This window comes from Psittacula echo (genome assembly GCF_963264785.1).
Source record: "Psittacula echo genome assembly, chromosome: 2".
Lineage (NCBI taxonomy): Eukaryota > Metazoa > Chordata > Aves > Psittaciformes > Psittacidae > Psittacula > Psittacula echo.
In genome coordinates this window covers 122,583,070-122,604,967 of record NC_137737.1, presented here as the reverse complement: position 1 = coordinate 122,604,967, position 21,898 = coordinate 122,583,070, and the positions used below count along the sequence as shown (strand labels likewise).

Below are 21,898 nucleotides of genomic sequence, written 5' to 3'. Positions count from 1 at the left end.
CGGGCAAGATAATTTCTTGTCTTTTTTTTTTACCAGCCTCAACTCACTGCAATGTTTTTCAAGTTTTTTCCAGAAGGGATTTAGCTTGGTTTTGTCTTGTTTGGTTTTTTCCCCCTTTTGAATTACATATTAATTTCTTCCAAACATGGACCTCCAGCAAAAGACTTGTTGAGAGGCACCCAACCACAACTGCAAGAGAGTACCTAACTTGGATAACTACTGGCTTTGGCATTAGGGCAATACAGCTCTGTGCAGCACACACTAAAAAGCCCCAAATCCTGTATCTGTAACTCTGGCCTAAGGCAAATTCTCTTGCTGTCCTGGTTTCCTCATATGTACAATGGAGAATATGCATTGTAGGAGAATTTAGAAGATGTCTGGCAAAGAAGAGATTCAGAGCAGCCCTGCAGAGAAGGACTTGGGGGTGTTGGTCAATGAGGAAATGAACATGAGGCAGCTTCAGTGTGCGCTCGCAGCCCAGAAAGCCAACCGTATCCTGGGCTGCATCAAAAGGAGCGTGACCAGCAGGTCGAAGGAGGTGATCCTGCCCCTCTACTCTGCTCTCACGAGATCTCACTTGGAGTACTGTGTGCAGTTCTGGTGTCCTCAACATAAAAAGGACATGGAACTGTTGGAACAAGTCCAGAGGAGGGCCACGAGGATGATCAGGGGACTGGAGCATCTCCCGTATGGAGACAGGCTGAGAAAGTTGGGGCTGTTCAGTCTGGAGAAGAGACGGCTGCGTGGAGACCTCATAGCAGCCTTCCAGTCTCTGAAGGGGGCCTAAAGGGATGCTGGGGATGGACTCTTCATCAGGGACTGTAGTGACAGGACAAGGGGTAACAGGTTCAAACTTAAACAGGAGAAGTTTAGATTGGATATAAGGAAGAAATTCTTTACTGAGAAGGTGGTGAGGCACTGGAATGGGTTGCCCAGGGAGGTTGTGAGTGCCCCATCCTTGGCGGTGTTCCAAGGCCAGGTTGGATGAGTCCTTGGGTGACATGGTTTAGTGTGGGGTGTCCCTGCCCATGGCAGGGGGGTTGGAACTAGATGATCTTAAGGTCCTTTCCAACCCTAACTATTCTATGATTATATGACTGAATTAGTGGTTGTTGAGGTTTTCCTGTGTTATGATCAAAATTGCCATTAAAAAAAAAAAGCTCATTTAGCTATCTATTCTTTACCAAAATACGAAGAGAGACAGTGTTTGTAAAAGAGTCAATCTGTTTCATGAGATTCAGTGATATTCAAGATTGGGTTTACCGGATAATATACAGTAAATAAATTATCAGGCCATACCTCAAGTAACAAAGCCAAATGAAACATCTATTTCTATCACAGTTGATCTTACGTGGGTAGAAGGGAACAATAAAAAAATACATCTGCATAGACAGATTACATCCTATTTCATAGGCACAAGAAACATACAGCAACAGTCCTACTTCACATCTTCCTGAACTTCCAGCTTTGCAGCTTGCTATCATTCTGTAAACACAATCATATAAAATGTGTACTAAATTACATAGTTTAGTAATTTCTGTAACTTACTTTGTTGTTTCTTGATACTTAAAATTGAAAACACAGCACTGCACGAGCTGCTAAGGAGAAATAACTCTTACAGCTGACCCCAGAACAAACTGACAAGGTACAGAGAAACATAACCAAAGATGACTTGCCACCTGTAGATACAAACAAGGCAGATTCTGCGGATGGTAATGAACAATTAAGAGTTTTCTGGGTGTCCTCATCACATCCCTCTTCCAGAGGCACTGACGCTTAAAAGCTCTAAGGTGTCAGATTAAGTATGTGAGGAGACAGCAAAAGTAGAGCTAGAAGCTCCTTTTTTTTTCTCACATACACATGTATTTACAGATGTAGATGTACGTATTTGAACATTTAACTCTGTGTTCTTTAAATTTCCTCTGCTGATGTCTGTCCCTCTTCCCAAACTACAGCTGTTTCCATGTCTGCTTTCCTATACATATATATATATATATAAACCCCAAACCCAAAGCCAACCTGCCAAAGAAATAAATCATCAGCTAAATCATGCAGGTTCCTCCCTAGTTACATACTCAAGAATTAATTTTTTACATCTTGTTGTGTAGAAGATACCTAGTCATCAGATTAAACATGTTCTACAAAGATAAAATGAAATACAGCGGGAAGCTAGGATTTTTCTTTTCCCTCTCCTGCCTCTAAATAGAAAAGGACAATAATCTGAAAACATAATGACTTGTGCAATGGCTTTCCTTACATTTTGTTTTAGATACACTCCTAAACAGTTACGGAAAAGCATTAATTCTAGAAAAGTCTCCCTGATTAACCAGCCTTTAAATACCTAATGTTGATCAAGTCATGGAAATCAGAGGGCAAAAGGTACAATATATCCTCAGCAGCAATGCATTTTACACCACCAATACTTATTTTATGAGAGAAAAACTACTAAAGATTTAATGGTGTCAATTAAAGAAGCCAAGAGTTTGCATGGCTCAATGGCTGAGTCATAGACCTTTTCTCTCTAATAGGTTCCATTATAGCCCTGAGCTGAAGCTGTGGGAAGAGGACTGCAGATGAGTAAGAGGAATTAGTGTTTTTACATGCTATCACAAAGTAGGTGTCCTTTAAGCATTACACTGCTGCAACTCTGGCAGCAGTAGAGGAGCTTGTGCTTACTCAGAATCCAGGTTTTAAATGAGATGTTCAGAAATTCGTAGACATCTTACAACTTCAAAATGCTGCCAAAGGAATTAAGCCCTCACAAATTTAACTAGTATTCCATATACATTTCCAAACTTGAAATACTTCAGTACTTGTCATTTTTGTCTGAAGTTATCACCCATTATTTTTGGTATTTATTTATGTTTACATGAAACAAGGTAAGCCTGTAGCTGAAGTCTAAAGTAGTTTGTACTTAAACAAAGGATGTCTATAAACAACTGCTGCGATGTACAATGAAAAGAAAATAAAAACGTTGGAAGTGCCTCTCAAGATGGCTTCCAGCAAACCCAGGGCAGTATTTGTTCCATAGTATAATACTGTACAAAATTCTGATCATCAACAACCATTAGACCTCAGACAAAGGTACAAATTATCTTGAAGGAGAAGTCAAAAGAGAATTTAACTTACTTTAGATAGATTGCTACTTATAAAAGCATTGTCAGATCCTAGTACAGGAAACAGAAACAATTAAGATGGGTAAAATTGGCACCAGAGCAAGCTGGGTATGAAACTGGCAACTAATAAAGTTAGGATGGAAAAGTCAGATGTCTGTTCCAGCATTCAGAGTAATCTGATTTGGGTAAGATTTCAAATAAAAAAGGAGTAGTGAAAGCAAAAGCCAAATACTCTTTAAATTGAAGTTTGATAAGGTTATGAGAAGTACTTCATAAGATGGTTACATGTGACAGCTGGAGGCTCAACTCAATGACCCAGCCAATCTTTACAAGTACTCTGCTCCTAATGCATGGTGACAGTAAAAATCAACAGCAAAATCTTGTTTAGATTAAAAAACTGAACGTATTTTAACAAATGTAATTTGGAGTATGACAAATACGGAACATATTACTTCAGAAATTAGTTAAATATGCATAGAACAATTATTTATGCTTCATTTTCTATGGGAAGGAAATCTCCAGTAAGCAGAATGATAGGGCTGGCAAGATAAGCTTCTCATCACAGAAGCTTTACCTTAAAACCTGAAAAAAGAGGTTGGTTACCCAAAAAGCTTTTATAATTACACTGGCCAGTATCATTAGGAAAAAAATTATTAGCTATTACCTCTTTTATAAGCCTTACTTCGTTCTCATCCACAAATCATCACAGCTATGAACATGACCACTCAGATACCCCAAGGAAAACTTCTGTGATTTCAAACATTTGTATTTATAACATTTTTTACTAGAAACTGTCTTCATTCATATAATGAATGACATACAAAGTACTACAGCGCTGTTTAAAACAGAAAAGATGCCACAGTCCTTTTGCAATACCTTTTCTATTCCCTGGTTTGGACGATTTTCACAAAACAACACAGAAGTAATTTTATTTTCAAGTACTTCAGATGACAGAGATTTGAGAAGAGTATAAGTAAGCTATTTATGAAATTACTGGTCATCAGTTTTTCATTTACACAGTTACATTATTTAAGGTTTGGTGATACACTTGTAAGGACTGCGTTAGTGCAGGAGATGCTGGTATCCAATTGCATGTGTCTTAACTTGCAACAGGAATATTGCAACTCAGAAGGCTCCTGAGAGAATTTCACTTCTTTCTAATGTTGTCTTGGAAAACTTATTCTTCCTCAAGAAGCTTCCTATACACAACAGCCCTAACACACAAGATCTGAACCAATGAGGATAAATGAAGACAGAACAAATTCTTCCCTCAAAATGTCCCTGGCTTGCTTTGACATTGCCCAGACCACATAATTACCAATGTGAATTCTTTCTCCACACCCACCCAATGAGGCAATGAGGTGATGTACAGGAGTGCTTTGTTTTGGGGTAAGCTGGTACAGAGACACTAAGAAGAGACAGAGAACAGAAGGAGTTTTTTAGTTTTTACACCTACTAGTAAGTGTATCAGACTTACACAGTTAATCACTGAAAGAGCAAGACAACCTGCAGATCATACTTCAGCTACTTACAGCCCAGGTCTTCTTGTCTAATATGTGCTCCCTTGGCAAGGTTTTCTTTGTTTTACTTACAAACACAAGCAGCTACCTCTGGCATCCATAAGTCACAGAATATGTTCCTGAGTCAAAAGGAAAATATGCTAATCAAAATTTAAGTAATTCTATGTTTACGACTTGCAAGAAACAAATTGGTGGTTTTCTACGATCGAAGGTAGGTATTTTCATGTGCACTGCTAATATTGCTTTTATGTACTAGTCCCCAGAGTTCTGCACAAAAATTTTTGATTATCCAATTAGATATAGCTACTAAAAGTCCTTTACAAGCAGAAAGTTACTTTCTGAAGCTGCAGTGGTTACATTTTGGATATAGACAAAGCAGAACAGAATAGTACACCCAAAGGCTTTTTGCCTTTTTGAGACATAGAAATGCACAGAAGTCAAGCTGGCATTTGAACCAGCATGCAGGAGCTGAGGAACAAGATTGTCAAGGTATTAACTCTTGTCAAGGCTGGGCTCCCTCAGAGCACTGGGCTGCTGTGGCAGGAGCCTGCTGATGGCAGCACAGGAGGAAAAGTGAGGATGTTTGTGGCTGCCTACGTAATCCCATGCACGTTACCTGGCTGCATGTTTCCACCCTGTGAAGTGGAAACAGGGATCGGGTCTGCCTGCCCTGCCAGCATATTCCCAGCAACTCAGATTACTGAAAGGTTTTCTGATGGAAGAAGTTAACAGACATGGAGGGTAGGTATGTATCACTGGCTAAACCCATCTTTTTTATAGCTGGCTTACTAATAAGAAACTGCTGAACAACTCAGGTAACTGATTTCATGCTGTCGCTTTCCACTACAAGATTGGCAGCTCCACAGAAAGGCTCAGTTTTTGCCCAGTTGCCTTCAAAGTCAAAGGCAAACGTAAATTTTTACTATATGTTCTTTCCATGTCCTTTCAAAAAAAGGTGCCACTGTACAATCCATTACTTGTAAGTGAGGTGAGGATACAGAATCTTGACCAGGCAACACAGAACTCAATAGAACTCACTCCTCGCAAAGAGATCATGGAACAGTTTGGTCACAAGGGACCTTTAAAGGTCATCTAGTGCAACCCCCTGCAATGAGCAGGGGCATGTTTAACTAGATCAGGTTGCTCATAGCCTTGTCCACCCTGGCCTTGAATGTCCCCAAGGACTGGGCATCTACTGCCTCTCTGAGTAACCTGTGCCAGTGTTTCACCACCTTCATTGTAAAGAATTCCTGCCCTGCACCTAGTCTGAAACTACCCACCTTTAGTTTAAAATCATTACCCCGGGTCCTGTTGCAACAGGCCCCGCTAAAAAGCTTCTCCCCATCATTCTTATAAGCCCCCTTAAGCTGCTGGAAGGCTGCAATATGATCTCCTGGGAGCCTTCTCTCCTCCAGCCTGCACAAGCCCAACTCCCTCAGCCTTTCCTCATAGGAGAAGTGCTCCAGGCCTCTGGTCATCTTTGTGACCCTCCTCTGGACTCGCTCCAACAGGCCCATGTCTTTCCTGTGTTAGGGGGCCCCTGAGCTGGACACAGTTCTCCAGGTGGGGTCTCACAAGAGCAGAGTAGAGGGGCAGGATCACCTCCTTCGACCTGCTGGTCATGCTCCTCTTGATGCAGCCCAGGATACGGTTGGCTTTCTGGGCTGCGAGCGCACACTGCCGGCTCATGTTCAGCTTTTCATACACCAGTATCCCCAAGTCCTTTTCCAAAGGGCTGCTCTTAATCCTTCATCTGCCAGCCTGTATAGATACCAGGTCTTGCCCTGACCCGGGTACCGGACCTTGCCTTTGGCAAACCTCCAGAGGCTCATATGGGCCCACTTCTTGAGTTTGTTCAAGTCCCTCTGGATGGCATCCTGTCCCTCAGGTGTGTCAATCACACCACTAGGCTTGGTGTCATCTGCAAGCTTGCTGCGGGTGCACTTAATCCCAGTGTCTGTCATTGATGAAGATAATAAACAGTACTGGTCCCAATACACTTTGCTGGAAGAGGGGATCCCTACACTTTGCTTCACACTGAGGTACAACCACTGGTCATTTCAGACACCAGCCTGAGTAGATCCATCTGGAGCGAGATTTACGTTACAACACAGAACTCTGTTCTGTCCAATTTTTTCCTATTTTTTAACCTGTAAGCCTCTAGTAGCGTAAGCGCAATTCTCTTTAAAAACTTCCCATATGATTGTTATTGCCTAGCACATAAACATGCTCTCCTTATTTACCTTTCCCAGGCCACTGAAAAGCAGTCTGCAGGGGTCTTCAGAGGTATACAGACCACAGGTTGAACCCACCAACTCAAAGAAATCTTAATGGATAAACACGAGATACTAAACTGAGATTGTCAGTAATCAACTCTATTCTTCTCTTGCAGTGGGAAGACAGCAGTTCTCCAAATGGGCTTTCCACTGCAGTATTGTATTAACTTCATGATACAGTGGACTTAAAATTACAGACCTGTTAAAAATCCTTTGATGTTATATATGCTGTCCAAGATCAATTTATGTCAAAGAGCCCAAGATACTTCTCTAACTCTAGATTTTTAGTCACAGCAACAAATGAAAAAGCCTTTGAATATGTTATTTGTGGCATGTCACAGGTAGGCCTTTTGTAATTGAACTAACAATTTAATCCAAAAGCGTCATTAGAACCGGAGGGGAGGGAAAAAAGAAAGATAAACACCCAATCAAAAACCCCACACTTCCTTTTCTGTGGACAAACACCTCGTTTAACAATACCAATTGAGATAACTCTTAATTATAATGTCTAAATCATAATGCAGTTCTCCAACCTATTTGATTAATACCATTCTATGAAACATTAAATACCTTATCTTTAGTGCAGATATCTTTAGTATGCTAGCTCCAGCAGTGCTTTACACAACCCATATGTAGTAAAATGTAAAAATTCCTATACGGAGGTCTTAAATCACATGCGTCTACAGCAGTATCAGCTCTAAATTTTGTTTTACATTGTGCTATTATATTATAACCAGACAGCTGCGTCTAAAGCAAGCCTTTGTAACTTACCCCTCCTTGCTAGCAGCAGTTTCCGAGTTACATTTTCAGTGCTGCCGTGCAGTGCAACAGGGAACTGCAGGAACAGCTCTGCTGTCCCCCACTCCCCGCTGCTGCACAGCACCTTGCAAGCACACTCAAGAGCAATACAAACATGAAACAAGCAACCTGTGTCAGACAGCAAAAGCTCCCTGAATCCCAGTCCAATGCCTTACTTACAGAATTACCTGGTTTTCAACAAGTTTTTCTGAAGTATTTCAAATGAGGCTACAGCAGAAAGAATTAAGTAATCTTCCAGTATTGTAGGTGTTTATTCCTATGTCCACAACAGACAATGCTTGCCCGAGTAAACATCTGCAATATCCCACTAACCAAGTGAGATACAAATAACAACTATAAAGCCCAAAGTTTCAGACTAGTTTTAATGGCTATATATTCCATATACAGTTGTACAAATAAACTGTGATGTCAACTCTTTATGGTAAACTGTTGGTTTAAATTCAAACATGTGCTGTATATTATAAGCTCCCCACTATATTTAGAAACAACTGGCTGGTACAAAAAGATTTCTTCCAAAAATAAAATAAAGCACTTCATATCATTCAGCACTCACACGTAAGGAAAATTACAGTATTATCACAGTTATCAGAGTCTTACAGGGCCAAAAAAGATATGAAGTACCAGAATGCAAGTGGACAGAGGGCCATCTGGAGAGAAAGGAGATGCAAAAGGAGAGTGGAAAAACAGTTGATATTGACTACTAGATAGTAGGAAGTTTGTTATGAAGGTTGTTATGAGTCCTCTCTCTTTTCTTACAGGAACACTAAATCCAAATATCTATAGAAGTATTAACTTCTCAGTTACTGTTGTCATAATGTTCTTTTGGTTGTGGGCATTACAGAGACATAATAAAACACAATTTAATTAGTGCAATTAAAATTGACTGATGTTTTTCTGATTCAACTGATTATTCAGTCTGTTTTAAGAAAGAAGTCTGCCGTAGGTGGGTATATATTCCATCAGGAACTCCTGCCTTACATAGGAAAATTTCCATCCTGATTAAAATAACAAAGAGTTTACATTTAACAAAATATAGGAAAGTGAAAGATGTAACTGAAGAGTTTGGCACTCCCATCAACATGTTATGTCAATATAGCACAGATACATTTGGTGCTGTATACTGAAGAGTAAGTGTTGCACTCCTAAAGAAAATATTTGCAATTTTTCCAAAAATAAAAGATCAGTATTCCACAGGAATCTACTAAGCTCCAGAAGTTCTGATTTCTTGATATTTAATTTATACAGCAGCAACCTATGCAGTATGAGCCAGCTACCAGAAGTTCTTTGGTTTTGTGCTTGTTTAGCGTAATACATTACCTGCTGTCTCCTAAGCTTGGCTAGTACAATAAAATCACTGAGGAGGAGTACAGGAGGGAGTTGCATCCAGGTCCTTGGTACTGATTCAGGGATGAACAGATGATGCAGCAACAGAAGCAAAAGAACAAAGATTCCTCCCAAATCGAACAGTGGAAGATTGGAAAGAGATCCACCTGTTTTCTTGAACATTTTGTGTAACTGCATGACTCTCAGGTTAGACTCCACAATTACCAAGTTCCTATACAAAGAAGTGGGATTTCTGCTTTGAACTGTTGGACTAGTCATCTTCATCTTCTTGAGCTGAACTCTTAAGAGCAATATTGGAAGGAGTGACGAGGAGAGCAGAGAGGTGGTATGTTTAAGAGCAACAGATCTCCAAGTGAGAACTGGGATCTGGAAGTCTATGAATTTGGATTTTGAATAAATTACAAATTTTATGCCCATCTTCTACATGTTTCTCTTCATAAACAGGGGCAACACTATTACCAACCTTGCCCAGTAACTGAGAAAATTCTAACTAAATAGGATATATTTCAATGTCAGCAAAATCAGAAAGAATGTAAATTCCAGAGTTTATAGATCAAACCCACATTCACATCACTAAACCATCCTATCTCTCAGTTCTGTCTCTTCATAAGGAAGACCAAGAAGTTAGTCTTTTTATTTCTAACTTTTCATGCTTCTGAACTATTCTCTTATGTTGAAGAAAAAAATCCCACTGAGTGCTCAAGGAAAACAATTCATTGACAGGTATTGGAGGCATCTTTCCTCATTTCAATGCACGTCTAACAAAATTATGCCAGCCTCTCTTTGCTAGAAAAGGGATGCTCTTTCACCTCTTCAGTTACAAAATACCCACAAACAGTTCAGTTGGAAGAGGGAAAAAAAAAAACAAACCCAAAAGAAAAACACACATCCGAAATCAAATCATTCATTCATGTTTGTGTGAAAAAAGGATCAAAAGGTGAGCTAAAAAAAATTTAGGGATAAGTTGGAATGTGACCAATTTGTCACTAACTCAATGAAACAAGACTAAACTCTGACTTCTAATGGAAGTCTTAATTTCTCAGTGTTTGAGGGAGGACTCAAGGGCTCTGCTATAGAACCTTGAGCTACATGAGGGCATTAAAGGGCCTGAAAGCTCACTGCCAGAGAAGAGACAGTCCCCATTTTCTCCCACCAAGCATTCCCACTCCCACATCACCATCCTGGGTAATATTGTGGTTGCACAGTGACAAGATGCGTGACCTGGCCAGAAGCGAGCTGGCCAGGTAAGCCAGTTCACCAAACAATAGGGCATGCTGACGCAAGGACAGAGCTCAGGTTCTGTATCCCAGACCTCAGCCACCTTCATTTGCATGGATTATTTTTTTTAAGCAGATTAGATATTGACCGTTACTGAGTTCACACAGCAATGCTGGGAAGCTGTGTCAGTGGACTGTCTGCCCACAGCACAGTGACTCAAAGGTGCACCCTGAAGCAGCATGCAGAGCAGGAACAGGCACCACTGCGCCAAATGGCTACTTCTGGCAAGGGCTTAAGCGGAGGTGACTCAAGCAGCTGGTGCAGGAGAGGTGGGGTGACTCCCTAAATTCTGTCCCCATTTTAACCCAGACACTGACCATTTCCTCTTGTTCCTACTGCTCAGCACTGCTCCATCTGCTCAGCTCAACCTTTCGCTGCCCCCTCCTTCATCACTGCTTCCTGTCCACACTTTCCCCTCTGCTCCTGCCAGCTCCCAAGAAGCAGCTTCACCACCTTTAAACCACACCTGCAAACAAGGGAAGATCTATACAGACATGTGCTTTAATCACCATGAAAAATTCAAGGGTGTTAATCTTGCTCCTTAGCTACCAAACTTGACAACTCTGTGGACAAAAGAAGGTACCAAATATTTATAGAAGACATCTCTAAAGAAAAAAACCAAAACTGCAATTTGCTCCCAAAATCCAGACCGCATTACCACTTGGATAATGTATATCTCTATCCAATTAGAAGAACACTGATACCTAGAAAGGAAAGCTCTCAAAGACAATAAAGGAACAGGAGGGGTAACTCCACCCATTCTGATATGTTGTTCAGGTGAGACCATCCCTTTTTCAAACTACCATGCCAGCATTTAGTTTCGTAACTGTTTTGTCATCAGCTCTTTCATTATAACTCAAATCTAAAAATTCAGAAGTGAAAAGCAGCGGCTTACTGAAATGAGGGAGAAACCTCTACAGACAACAGTTAAAAAAATCAAACTTTGAAGAGATGGTGTCCCATCATAGTGGGAACCGAGACATTTACTCTCCAGAGAGGAAACAAGAAAGGACACTTCTACAAGTCTGTGACACTTGCATTCAAGATATAAGCAAAGGCAGATTAGTTTAAACCAAATGGATTCCTCAAATTCCACATGCAAGAGCAGGACAGAAGACAAGGAGGAGGATCCATAATAAAAAGGCAGGAAATTATTACTTTGCCTGGAACTTGTTCCTTATTAAGACTGCTGATGTAGTTAAAGAAAGAAAATAAATGTAGAAAAAATAATCAAGCGTTTCTCCTTTCATTTGCCCCTATTTTCCACCCCTGTGATTACGTAGGCTGATGATGATACAGACATAAGGGTTTGTATTAGCCTATCAGCTTTCAGTCATGGAAAAAAAAAGCTGCTCTGAAACAACAGATTCAGATTTGTCCAAATAAATATAAAACATGAGAATGTGTTCTGTCATGGGAGGATAAGATGATCGCCAAATCCCACTGGAACTCACCATCAGCAGATAAGAATACTGTACCAAGTAACTGAACAGTAGCATAAAGTTAAACGTATTTCTAGTTAGGCGATTCCTCAGATAATACTGATGATTTCAAGAAAAAACACATCCAGGTCACCAACAAATCCTAAAAACTTTCAAAATCTTTATGATGAAGAGTAAGTGTGGTAACTCTTAAGCCTACAAAATCAGTATGCTGATGCAGACTTGTCTTTTTATGCTAGTACTGCAAACTGGCTTTACCCAAAACTCCAGGAGATAACTTAATGGCACAATTATTTTCATCACAGTCAAATCACTGCATCTGAGGGAAGAAGCATTCTTGGAAGTTGCTTGTACCTCATCGACAGTAATAATGTAGAAATAATCCATAGCAAAACCACCTCAAAACAAGTCTCTGGCCCAAAGGCCTTTGCACTGCAGAATCACTGCAACCCCTTATTTACAAAAGCATATATAGCCTTCTCAAGGGTGAGGAAGAAATAAGCCTTTAGATATGTTTAATATTAAACTGTTAGACCGGAATAGATCTGAAGAACTTTAGAACATAAACTTTTGTTAGACAAAGTATTTCATATTCATTATTATATCCTTTGAGATCTCCATGTGAATTAGCTCACAGATGGATTATATTATCAGTATTACAGACTAGTGTATTCCAGAGGTGAAATAACTCCAATACTCTGAACAAAAGGTAGCTTCAATGGTCTTCTTCAAACCATTAACCCACCGAATACATTGCTCACATACACGAGTTCTTCAGAGCCTCAACAAAACGCAACAGAAGCCTGTAAACTTTTAAGAAAAAACTACTACTATCAGCTTTTACTTTTAGATTAATACTGTGGATTTTCTTCTCAGCTTTTCTTTCATCATTCTCCGTAATTTCTAATTCATTCTAGGTATTTTTTACACAGAATTTACATAAACACAGACACATATGCTTATCTAGATATAAAAATAATATACAATTTAAACCAATCAAGGCTCAGCATTAGTGTTTTTTCCAGTCTATTTAGTCTGGCACCTCCAACAAGCTTGCCAACATACACTGGTTTGCTGGTCTATGAACACTTGAAAAGGGAGAACAGAATTTCCAGGGGCAGCCCTGTGATTTTGCTGAACTTGCACATATGGTACCCCAAAAGACCAGCCAGCAGCAATGTGAAATAGCCTCTGTATCAAAACAAAAAGAACCCAATAGTGTTTAGAAGTTGTTTTGTTTGGTTGGATGGTGGTTTTGTGTGTTTTGGTTTTGGTTTTGAGTTGTTCTGCTTATTGACAGGAATATACTCAAAAAGCTGAACACTCAAGGGATAAAATAGCTAACAGTTCTCTCTGGCACTGTGGGGCACTGCTTATAAATAATAATTTATGGGGAAAATCCTAATCACCTGAAATGATATAATTTCTTACCAAATAAAATTACAGGACACACATTGAAGAATAATTGGTTATGCAAAACCAGTAAGAAAATAAGTAAGGAGTCAGTCTCTTCCTACTACTCTTAGGCATTTAAACCATTAAATACTAAGAACAAAGTAAATTTCATTTTAGTGTGCCAGCAGTAACTGACTTAACCTGGACTCTCTGCCAGGTTAGAATATTGTATCAAACCACTTCAAGCTGATAGTAGTTTTCATTAATATCCCTCTCCACTCAGGTATATCGAACCATAAATTAAACTGAGGCAGCAAGGCAGGGTTTGAAAGCACAGGAAGAGCCTGTGACAGGGGTGACCCAGCTGGTGACTCAGCAGGACTTTCCCTGCCTCTTCCCCAGCGAGGGAGGAAGGGCAGGAAATTTCAAAGGAATGTGTTCATACCAAACACGCTATGAGTTATGATTTAAAGCAAAGTCACATGCCCACAGAGTAAGGCCAGCAGAGTAAACCTGGCAGTGAACCAGTAATACACACAAAACGAATTCCTTCTCCACAAGAAGCTGGACACTGTAACCCAGCATCCTTCAACACTGTTGGTGGCCATCACCATTTAGTCACGCACGGAGGTTGTACCATAACTGTTTGTCATTTAAGTATTCCTACGTTTGACTATAAATAATGTAGATGGCATTTGTGAAACATGATTACTGAACAGGATTCGAAACTTCAGCCCACACAGTAGCTGTGGGTAAATCAGAAGTTATGTATAACAACACACCCAGGATAGCCTATTTTTGGAAGGGAAAACTACGCTTGCTCTGTCACTAACACAGTTCTCTGAAAATAATGATAGATAAGAGCAACAGCATAGCGTTAGACCCCCCCCCCCGAGGCCTGTCTAACCCTGATATCCCCTCCCTGATAGAAGACTGTGGAAAGGTACAAGAATGGGACATGCATGCAGTAGCTGTGCCCAGTAACAAATCCTCAGCCACTTATTTACAGCACAGATCTGCTGAGCCAAATGTGGTGCCTTCATGTTTATCAAATGATGATGCATTTTTCTGCACATCTCAGCCATCAGCATCTTACTGTGCAGTTCTGAGCTCACCACCTGGTAATGTGCTGAATACCTGAAAAGAATCCAAGGAGACAACAGGTGACAACCACATTCAACTTCTTCATGCACCCATATCACTCACAATTCTAGAGGCTCTCACCATCTCTCTTGTAGCCTTGCCCCAAAAATCACCCACTTGTGTGCTTTTTCAAGTGCTGCTGTATTTTCTGAGGCCTGAGGAAGGGACCCAGGGCTGCACAGCACTTGCCACACTGACATACCACACATACATGTAGCAACATAGGGTCATAGACTTTTTTAGGTTGGAAAAGACCCTCAAGATCATCAAGTCTGACCATTAATGTAACACCGCCAAGGCCAACACTAAACCATGTCCTTAGGCACCACACCTACACATCTTCTAAACACCTCCAGGGACAGGGACTCCATCACTTCCCTGGGCAGCCTGTTCCTGTGCTTGAAAACACTTTCTGTGAAAAACATTTTCCTCATATCCAACCTAAATATTCCCGGCCCTATCTCAACTTACACAGCTTACGACCAAGTGATTGACATTCCTGTTTTATTTCTGATTATTTTGTTTCATTACCATCAGGCTCTTGCAATTCAGCTTTGAGTGTGTTAACAGCAGCACAAACTTCGCCATCTGATTTTTCACACTTCTCCAGATCATTTGTGAGTATTTTGGAGAGCACAAGCCCAACACAGACGCCTCCACTGTGAAAACAAGCAAGCTACTCCTTGCCTGTGGCCAATTACCTTGCTACAGCAGAACCCACCTTCCCATCCCATGGCCATGAAGCTCTTCCAAAAGCTTTTGCTGAAGAATGTTTCAAGAGGCGGCCTCAAACACCAAGCACACTGTCCCAGTGCTACAGTGGTTCTTATGACATCTATCAAATTGCACTGAAGCCAGCACCTCACTGCTAAGGAGGTCCTAATAACCATGTCTAGTTTTCAGCTATTAACCAAAACAAGCTGAACTGTCAATCACCAGCTCTGTCTTCAAGCCAAAATAATTTGCAGTTTTGCACACAAAAAAAGAAATAACAAGGCGTAGAACCGACATGGCAATTTCTTTCAAGTTAAAAGCAAAAGAACTTTGCTTTCCTTCCAATATATCTAAAAACAAAACAGTAATTTGGTTAACCACAAGTATTACAGCCTTCCCATGATAAGGCTAGCTTCAAATCACCAAAAAATAATTACTAAGATGGCTTCTGTTGATTTAAAAGTACAGAGTGATTTCCATTTTACAGACTATATTCATTTTGTTGATACATTTTACACAAATAAAAACAAACCAGTCATTTAAATAACTGTTCTTCAGTGAACAGTTTTCTGCCAACTAACATGAAGGGAAAACCACGACGCAGACAGGAGAGCTGCAAATTCTGTATCCAGCCTGAAGTGCAGGGGTTCCGCACATCTGCATTTTCCCCAGGGGCTGGGGAGGAGCTGAGTTTTCATTGACTTGAACAATATTTATTTCATCCAAACAGTGTTCAAGGGGGAAATGCCTGCCTGTCAAGACTTTCATTGCTACAGTCAGGTCTCAAGCTAATTACTTAATGGGAAGGTATGTTAACAATAACTTTTACCAAATAAAACCTTAACTGAGGTAGGCTAACAGAGACATTACTTGGCTAGCTACAACTGTTTGAATTACTGATTTTAATCAAATAACTTGAGTTATCATGTGGTTTTCCTCTAATTATTTAGTTTCGGCACTTACCTTTGTTCAAGCTATTCATCTGCAGTTCAGAACTTTGGAATAGGTTGCACAGCTCATTTAAGGGTTGAGCTGCCTATGTTTTACTTCTTCACTGATTAAAGGGAAATGTCCCAAGAACGTTTAACAAGCCTGTCCATTCTACAAGGAAACCTCCTCCTCCCAAACCACCTCTTGCTGCCAAAAAAAAGGTTTACTGAATGGTCAAATGAAAACAAGGAATTAATGCCAGTGAAGAACAGCACAGCTTTAGGGCACAGTCAATCCCAAGTCTTACCTTCCCACACAGCCCCCCATCACTGGTTGTGTAGGATCTCAGTGACACCATTTTAGAGGTCTTATGTTACCATTTCTACAATTTTCCTTCAAGTTTTTCCTGCTAGATGTGTTTCAGGGTAAAAACAACATCTTGTACTACATTTTCTGAACCTCAGTCTTCCTGTACTGATCCCTCCATGCTGTCATTACCCCCTTTCCAAATACCTACTCATCCTCCTGGTTTGTTTTTTTTTTTGTGTAGTTTTGAGTTTGCTCCTTTTTTCATCCTGCTTACCTACACAGCTGGTAACACAAGGGGCACTGTCAAGGACTGCTCTCTCAAGGAGGAACACACAACTCCACATGCATGCGAGAACTGTAATTTAGGTTCTCCAAACAAAGCCTGTGCTGGAGATGGGGGGAGAAGAAGGGCTAACACAGGTATAAAATTTCACACCAGTTGTGAGGGGGGCAGGGGAGAGAAAGACAGTCTGCCCCTTCAAGAGGAGAGCTTCTTACTCCTTCACAGTAAGACAGTGTCCTTCCCCTTGCCCAGCTCGGTCCCTGACCTCCCTCCCCAGAGCCTCCCAACCCTATGGCACCTCCAGCGCTCCCCCCTCCTGTCTTCCAGGGGGAATGTGGAAGCCTCTCCCAGCTGCTGAGCTGCTCCATGTAGCACTCCTTGTCAGCTGCCTTTCTGCAGCACATCCATCTGATTCCCAGAGCCAGCTCACGCTGTGCGACGCGGCTAACAGGAGCAGCCGGCAGGCAGCAGTGGAGGGGACTGCCGAGCAGCTGCTTCCCGCACAGGCCTGGGACGCTGCCTGGGACAGCTGTTTTTATGATTTATTAAGCTTATTGTAGCATCGTATCATTATGACTGCATTCCAACAATTGTCTCCAAATATTTATGGGCAGAGCTACTTGGCATTAATTACTGACTGGGTTAAAAAAAATTAATGAACTTAAAACCTCTGATATCTTGACCACCTATTCATTCAGTACCAAAACCTATGAATGATGACTAATAGAGCCAGAGACAAGCAATGGCAAATGTGAAGATCCCAGAAGACACTTTCTCAGCTGAAGCTTAACATACTAGCATGCAGCCAAACCTGCTAAGCTGCAGAGGATCAAGACGTTTTACCACTTCTAGCTTTTAATTGAAAAATGATGTGGAAGCAATACGTTTCCCTCATAACCCAGAAGACCAGAGACTCAGGAAAATAAAACTTCTATCCTATTTGAGATTTCATTTAAGCCTCAAGATTTGATTTCAGACCATGATTCACATCTGCTGTCTTCTCCTTGCATAAACTGTTGCCCCATCACTTCTCAGTTGCATTACTTAGTGCTGAAATTTTTTCACATGTTAAAATCTCAGCTCTAACTTAAAACCACAAAACATTCCCTTAGGATTTAAAGAAAACCCTCAGCTTGGCCAAAACAAACACATTCAACACACACTTCTTTCTCCAAGTTGCAAATACAAAAATTAGTAGTTTAAATGACAATTCTCACACATGCTTTCCATTTTCCCCTCAAAGGAACCAACACAGGGAAAAAACTCAGCTATTCAGCTTGTCTTGTTGCTGTACCACATTTTGGTCTCTCCATAATGTTATCCTGTAAAAATTAGTGTAAGAACATTAGCAAGCTACCTGAACTTCATTTTACCTTCAGCTTCTGTGCACCAAGCAAGCCACATAACCAGCAACAAACAGGGGAGTCAAACAAGAGCATCCTGAAATGCATTTACAGTAATATAAAACATTTTCTACTCATTGGAAGTAGCTTACCTGAAGGACAGGCACTTTTTGTGGTGTGTTTTGTGGTGACTGGTGAAGCTGTGCCCAAGGCTGATGATGAGGATGTGGGGGTGGTGAAGACTGATGATGCATCCCTGGATGAGGCTGCATGGGAGGACAGGTTGGCATTTGCTGTTGAAAAGACTGCTGTTGACTAGGGAGCTGCTGGCCAGATATTAGTCGCTCTTGTATTGCTTGTGGATCTGCAAGGCCAACACCTGGACAACCATTTGGTCTCATGTGCCCACCCATCTCCCGTGGTGTTGAAGACATACCCATAAATGGACGATTCTGTTGCATGTTTCGGGGGCCCATATTCCTTTGTCCAATTCCCATGGCACCAGCGGGCTGGTGTGACGGCTGAGGATGGGGTATATTTGGATAACTGCCAACTTCCATTGGTATTCCAGCACTACCAGGTCTAACCTGTGGAGGAGGTGTACCTGCTGGATTACTCATTGCTTTCATAGGTGACATGGGAGGTGGAGAGGCATAAGTTCCCTGAGGCTGTGAAGGGTGCATAGTTTGTGTGTTCATTTGGTTAAGTGAGCCACTAGGGTGGATGGGCTGCTGGTGCATTAGTCCTTGTCCACTGTTTGATGGAAATCCGACAGCATTTGGGTATCTTGGTACAGATTGATTCATTGGAGTGTTATTTGTAAGGCCTAAATTCTGATTCATCCCTGTATTATTAACTAATCCCTGATTAAGGTTACTGTAAGGATATCGAGAATACTGCCCTGAGTTGTTTATAGTAGGTGAGGGTACCGTCTGGCTCCGAGAACTAAAATTAAGTGTTTGCGGCCTAACAGCACCCTGCTGGGGAGGATTAGGGGAGAATCTGGGACTGTGGGCTACTGATTCTCCATGGAGAGCAGCGGGGGGATGGTGGTGAAATTGCTGGACTGAGTGTCGCAAAGAAGGTGCCATACTGGGATTCTGCTGGGGCACATGAGACAAGTGGCCAGGTCCTGAGGTGGCAATGAAAGGGTTTCCCTGATTGAGGCCTTCTTGGCCTTGAGAAAACTGGTTCATCCTCTGCTGTTGCTGCTGCCCATGCTGCTGCATTGAAAAATCACCACGAGCCATGTAGTTTCCCATCTGCTGCATGTGCTGAGGATGGCCCTGCCCAGGGGGGCCGGAGGGTGCCTGCGGTGGCTGCGCCGGTTGTGGTTGCTGCTGCTGTTGCTGCTGGTATGGTGCTCGTATCTGGTCTGGCACTTGAACTGCCCGTGGGCCCCACATGGAGCCACTGTCTACGAAGGGTTGCCCATGTCTTTCGTTCTGCATGCTGGGATAGACTCCCATCTGACTACCAGCACCACTGCCGTGAGGAACCTGAGGAACTGGAGGGTTGTGATACTGTGAATGAGGAGATGCTATACCATTCCCAGGGGCATTGCTTATCATCCTGTTCGGCTGATCCATCAGGTGCATTTTCTGCTGTTCATATTGATTGTAGTGATCAAAATGGGTCAACTTGGCTTGATTCTGATTTGCAGGGGGATGATGAAGAGACGACTGTAAAGAGGGAAATCCTTGATCCATGGGCATTTGCTGCCCCATAGGATTCACTGTATTTTCAGGATACCCACATTCTCCAAGACCTTCCAACCCTTCACTGAAAATATTCCCATCTTCTCCAAACAGACTCATCATTCCTGGATCTGCCATCTTTTTTCAGCACACAGCTCCTCAGAGCTACAACTAGAATGCTAGTCTGTGCTTCACCTCAGCGAGGTGTTTTGTCCTCAAAGCCTTTAATCCTCAACTAATCTCCTTCATGTCATTCCATATTTCCTTAATTCTTTTGGACCACGCAGTGTCAGGCAAAGTCTGGTTACTGCTCCTAGAAAAAGCGGGGGAAGGGAGAGAAAGAGAGGAAGATATTGAAATAAATAACATCAGGCAATATATAAAACCCATACTTGGCTATTTTTTAGACAATGCTAGCTAGTTTCAGCCCCTGAAATATATCTTAAAAATCTATTTCACTTTACGAAGGATTCATTAGCTTTATCAGAAGCTTTATTGTGATAGAGAGTTAGGAAGCAAGGAAAACACTAGCCTTAACCTTAAATTAATCCATTCACTACACTTCCTAGTGCTCCTTTCTTGGGTAGAACAGAACAAAAGAACACAACATGCAGCAGCAGCAGCTGCCACAGCAGGTAGGCAGATGTATGAATATAGCCAAGCAGCCCATCTGCTGAACTAAAGCCCTGAAAACGCTCCAGTTACCAACAGCATGTCCTTAACCTTATTCCCCTGAGCTGTGTAATCAGATGAGCAAGCAGAAGCACCAAGTCCTACGACGGACTAAAGTTAGTTATACGGACAACAGATTTTTCAAATGCACACAGATGACCCTTTAAAACACACCAAACTCCGAGACTTAGCATTTAGGAAATATTATTACTTTTTTAAACACACAGTTTATCTCAGTTTAATGACGTTGTGAACCGAAAAAGATGCTGCTGCTTCTCATTTAAGCAAAACTATATGCTCAACTTGTGTAAGTAAACTAAATTCAAAAGCTTCATTCTGTGATGGGGGCAGATTTCTTAATCCATAGCCTAATTTCTCTCATGATGATAACAGGGAACACTATCACTGGAGTCTATTATTCATCTTCAGGCAATCACGCTAACTGCAACTACAGCACTTACGAAGACCTCACTGGAGTTTTGTTCTGTCCAGAATTATAATTTTGAAGGAGAATTAGTAATGGTGAAAGAACTTAAATGACAAAATGCTTGGGGAAAAAATGAAAAAGCAACATACAGTAACAGAGTAGATTCAAAAAGGGTTCCTGTTTAGGTTTTCCCCAGAGAATATTCGCATGCTCTGAAATGTGTCCCCCCCATCCTCTCCCCGCAACAACTTGAAATATTTTATCTGGACCTACTTGTTATGAACAGAACTACTCTAATGCTCTCTTTTCTTCTTAAGATCAGAATTTTAAATGTTCTGTCTTATATCTCAAAATAAACTTTAAAGATAACAGTCAAGGAAGCCCGTCCATGGAGCAAATAAACACTGGCTTTCCATCTTTGTCGCAATATAGTAGCGACTGTACTTACCAACTTTTCCTTAATCAGTGACCAAAGAGAAGATTTACAAGTGTGTACTTTCATATCTCGCATTTTGTTGCAGAGGACAGATGCTTTCAGTCACTTTGGATGCAAAATGCCAGGCCAGACTATTTTAACCGAAGGCAATTTGTCCCAGACAAGTTTTAGGGAGAAAATATCAGCACATTTATTACACTTCTTGTAGCCATTGTCAAGAGGACCTTCTACAGCATGAAGCAGAGGGCAAGAGGAAAAGCACAAGCATTTATCACTCCTCTTAAAATAGCATTTGAGTGTCACCTTTAAACCACAGTCTTAAATCTCTTCAGTGCTCAGCTGGGGGATATTAACACATTTCTAAATCACTTGGGGGTAAATTCCTGAGCCATCTTTCTATCTCTGATACCTGTTTCTTTTTATTTCATTGTCTTTACATTAAGCAGAAGCCACCTGTAATATTAAAGCACACCATATGAAAGTTCAACGAGGTTGAGAAGGAATCTCTTTCACCAAAACAAGCTTTTAGTATCAAGACTGCTCCAGAGCAGACCACTCTGTCGTGGTGAAGATACTCCAGTGACTAAAGATTGCTCAAGGACTTCTGCCACTGCTACCCCTGCTGAGGCCCGCTGCCATCAGGAGCTCGCAAAGCTGGCCATCAGCATGTACTCATGACTCTCCATCTAACCAGCCTCTTTGCTTGGATATGCTGAAAAGCCTAGTGCAGATACTGTTACCTCTCAACCACTGA

At 41.3% G+C, this 21,898-nt stretch overlaps 1 protein-coding gene across 1 annotated transcript in view; it reads right to left on the bottom strand.

Annotated features, from left to right (window-relative positions):
• Positions 1-21,898, bottom strand: part of CHD7 (chromodomain helicase DNA binding protein 7) — a 133,640-nt gene that overhangs the window by 71,714 nt on the left and 40,028 nt on the right. The window contains exon 2 of the mRNA XM_080611285.1: positions 18,065-19,922. Within this exon, the coding sequence (XP_080467411.1) occupies positions 18,065-19,747 (1,683 nt within the window). The 5' untranslated portion in view covers positions 19,748-19,922. The remainder of the gene's footprint in view (positions 1-18,064; positions 19,923-21,898) is intronic.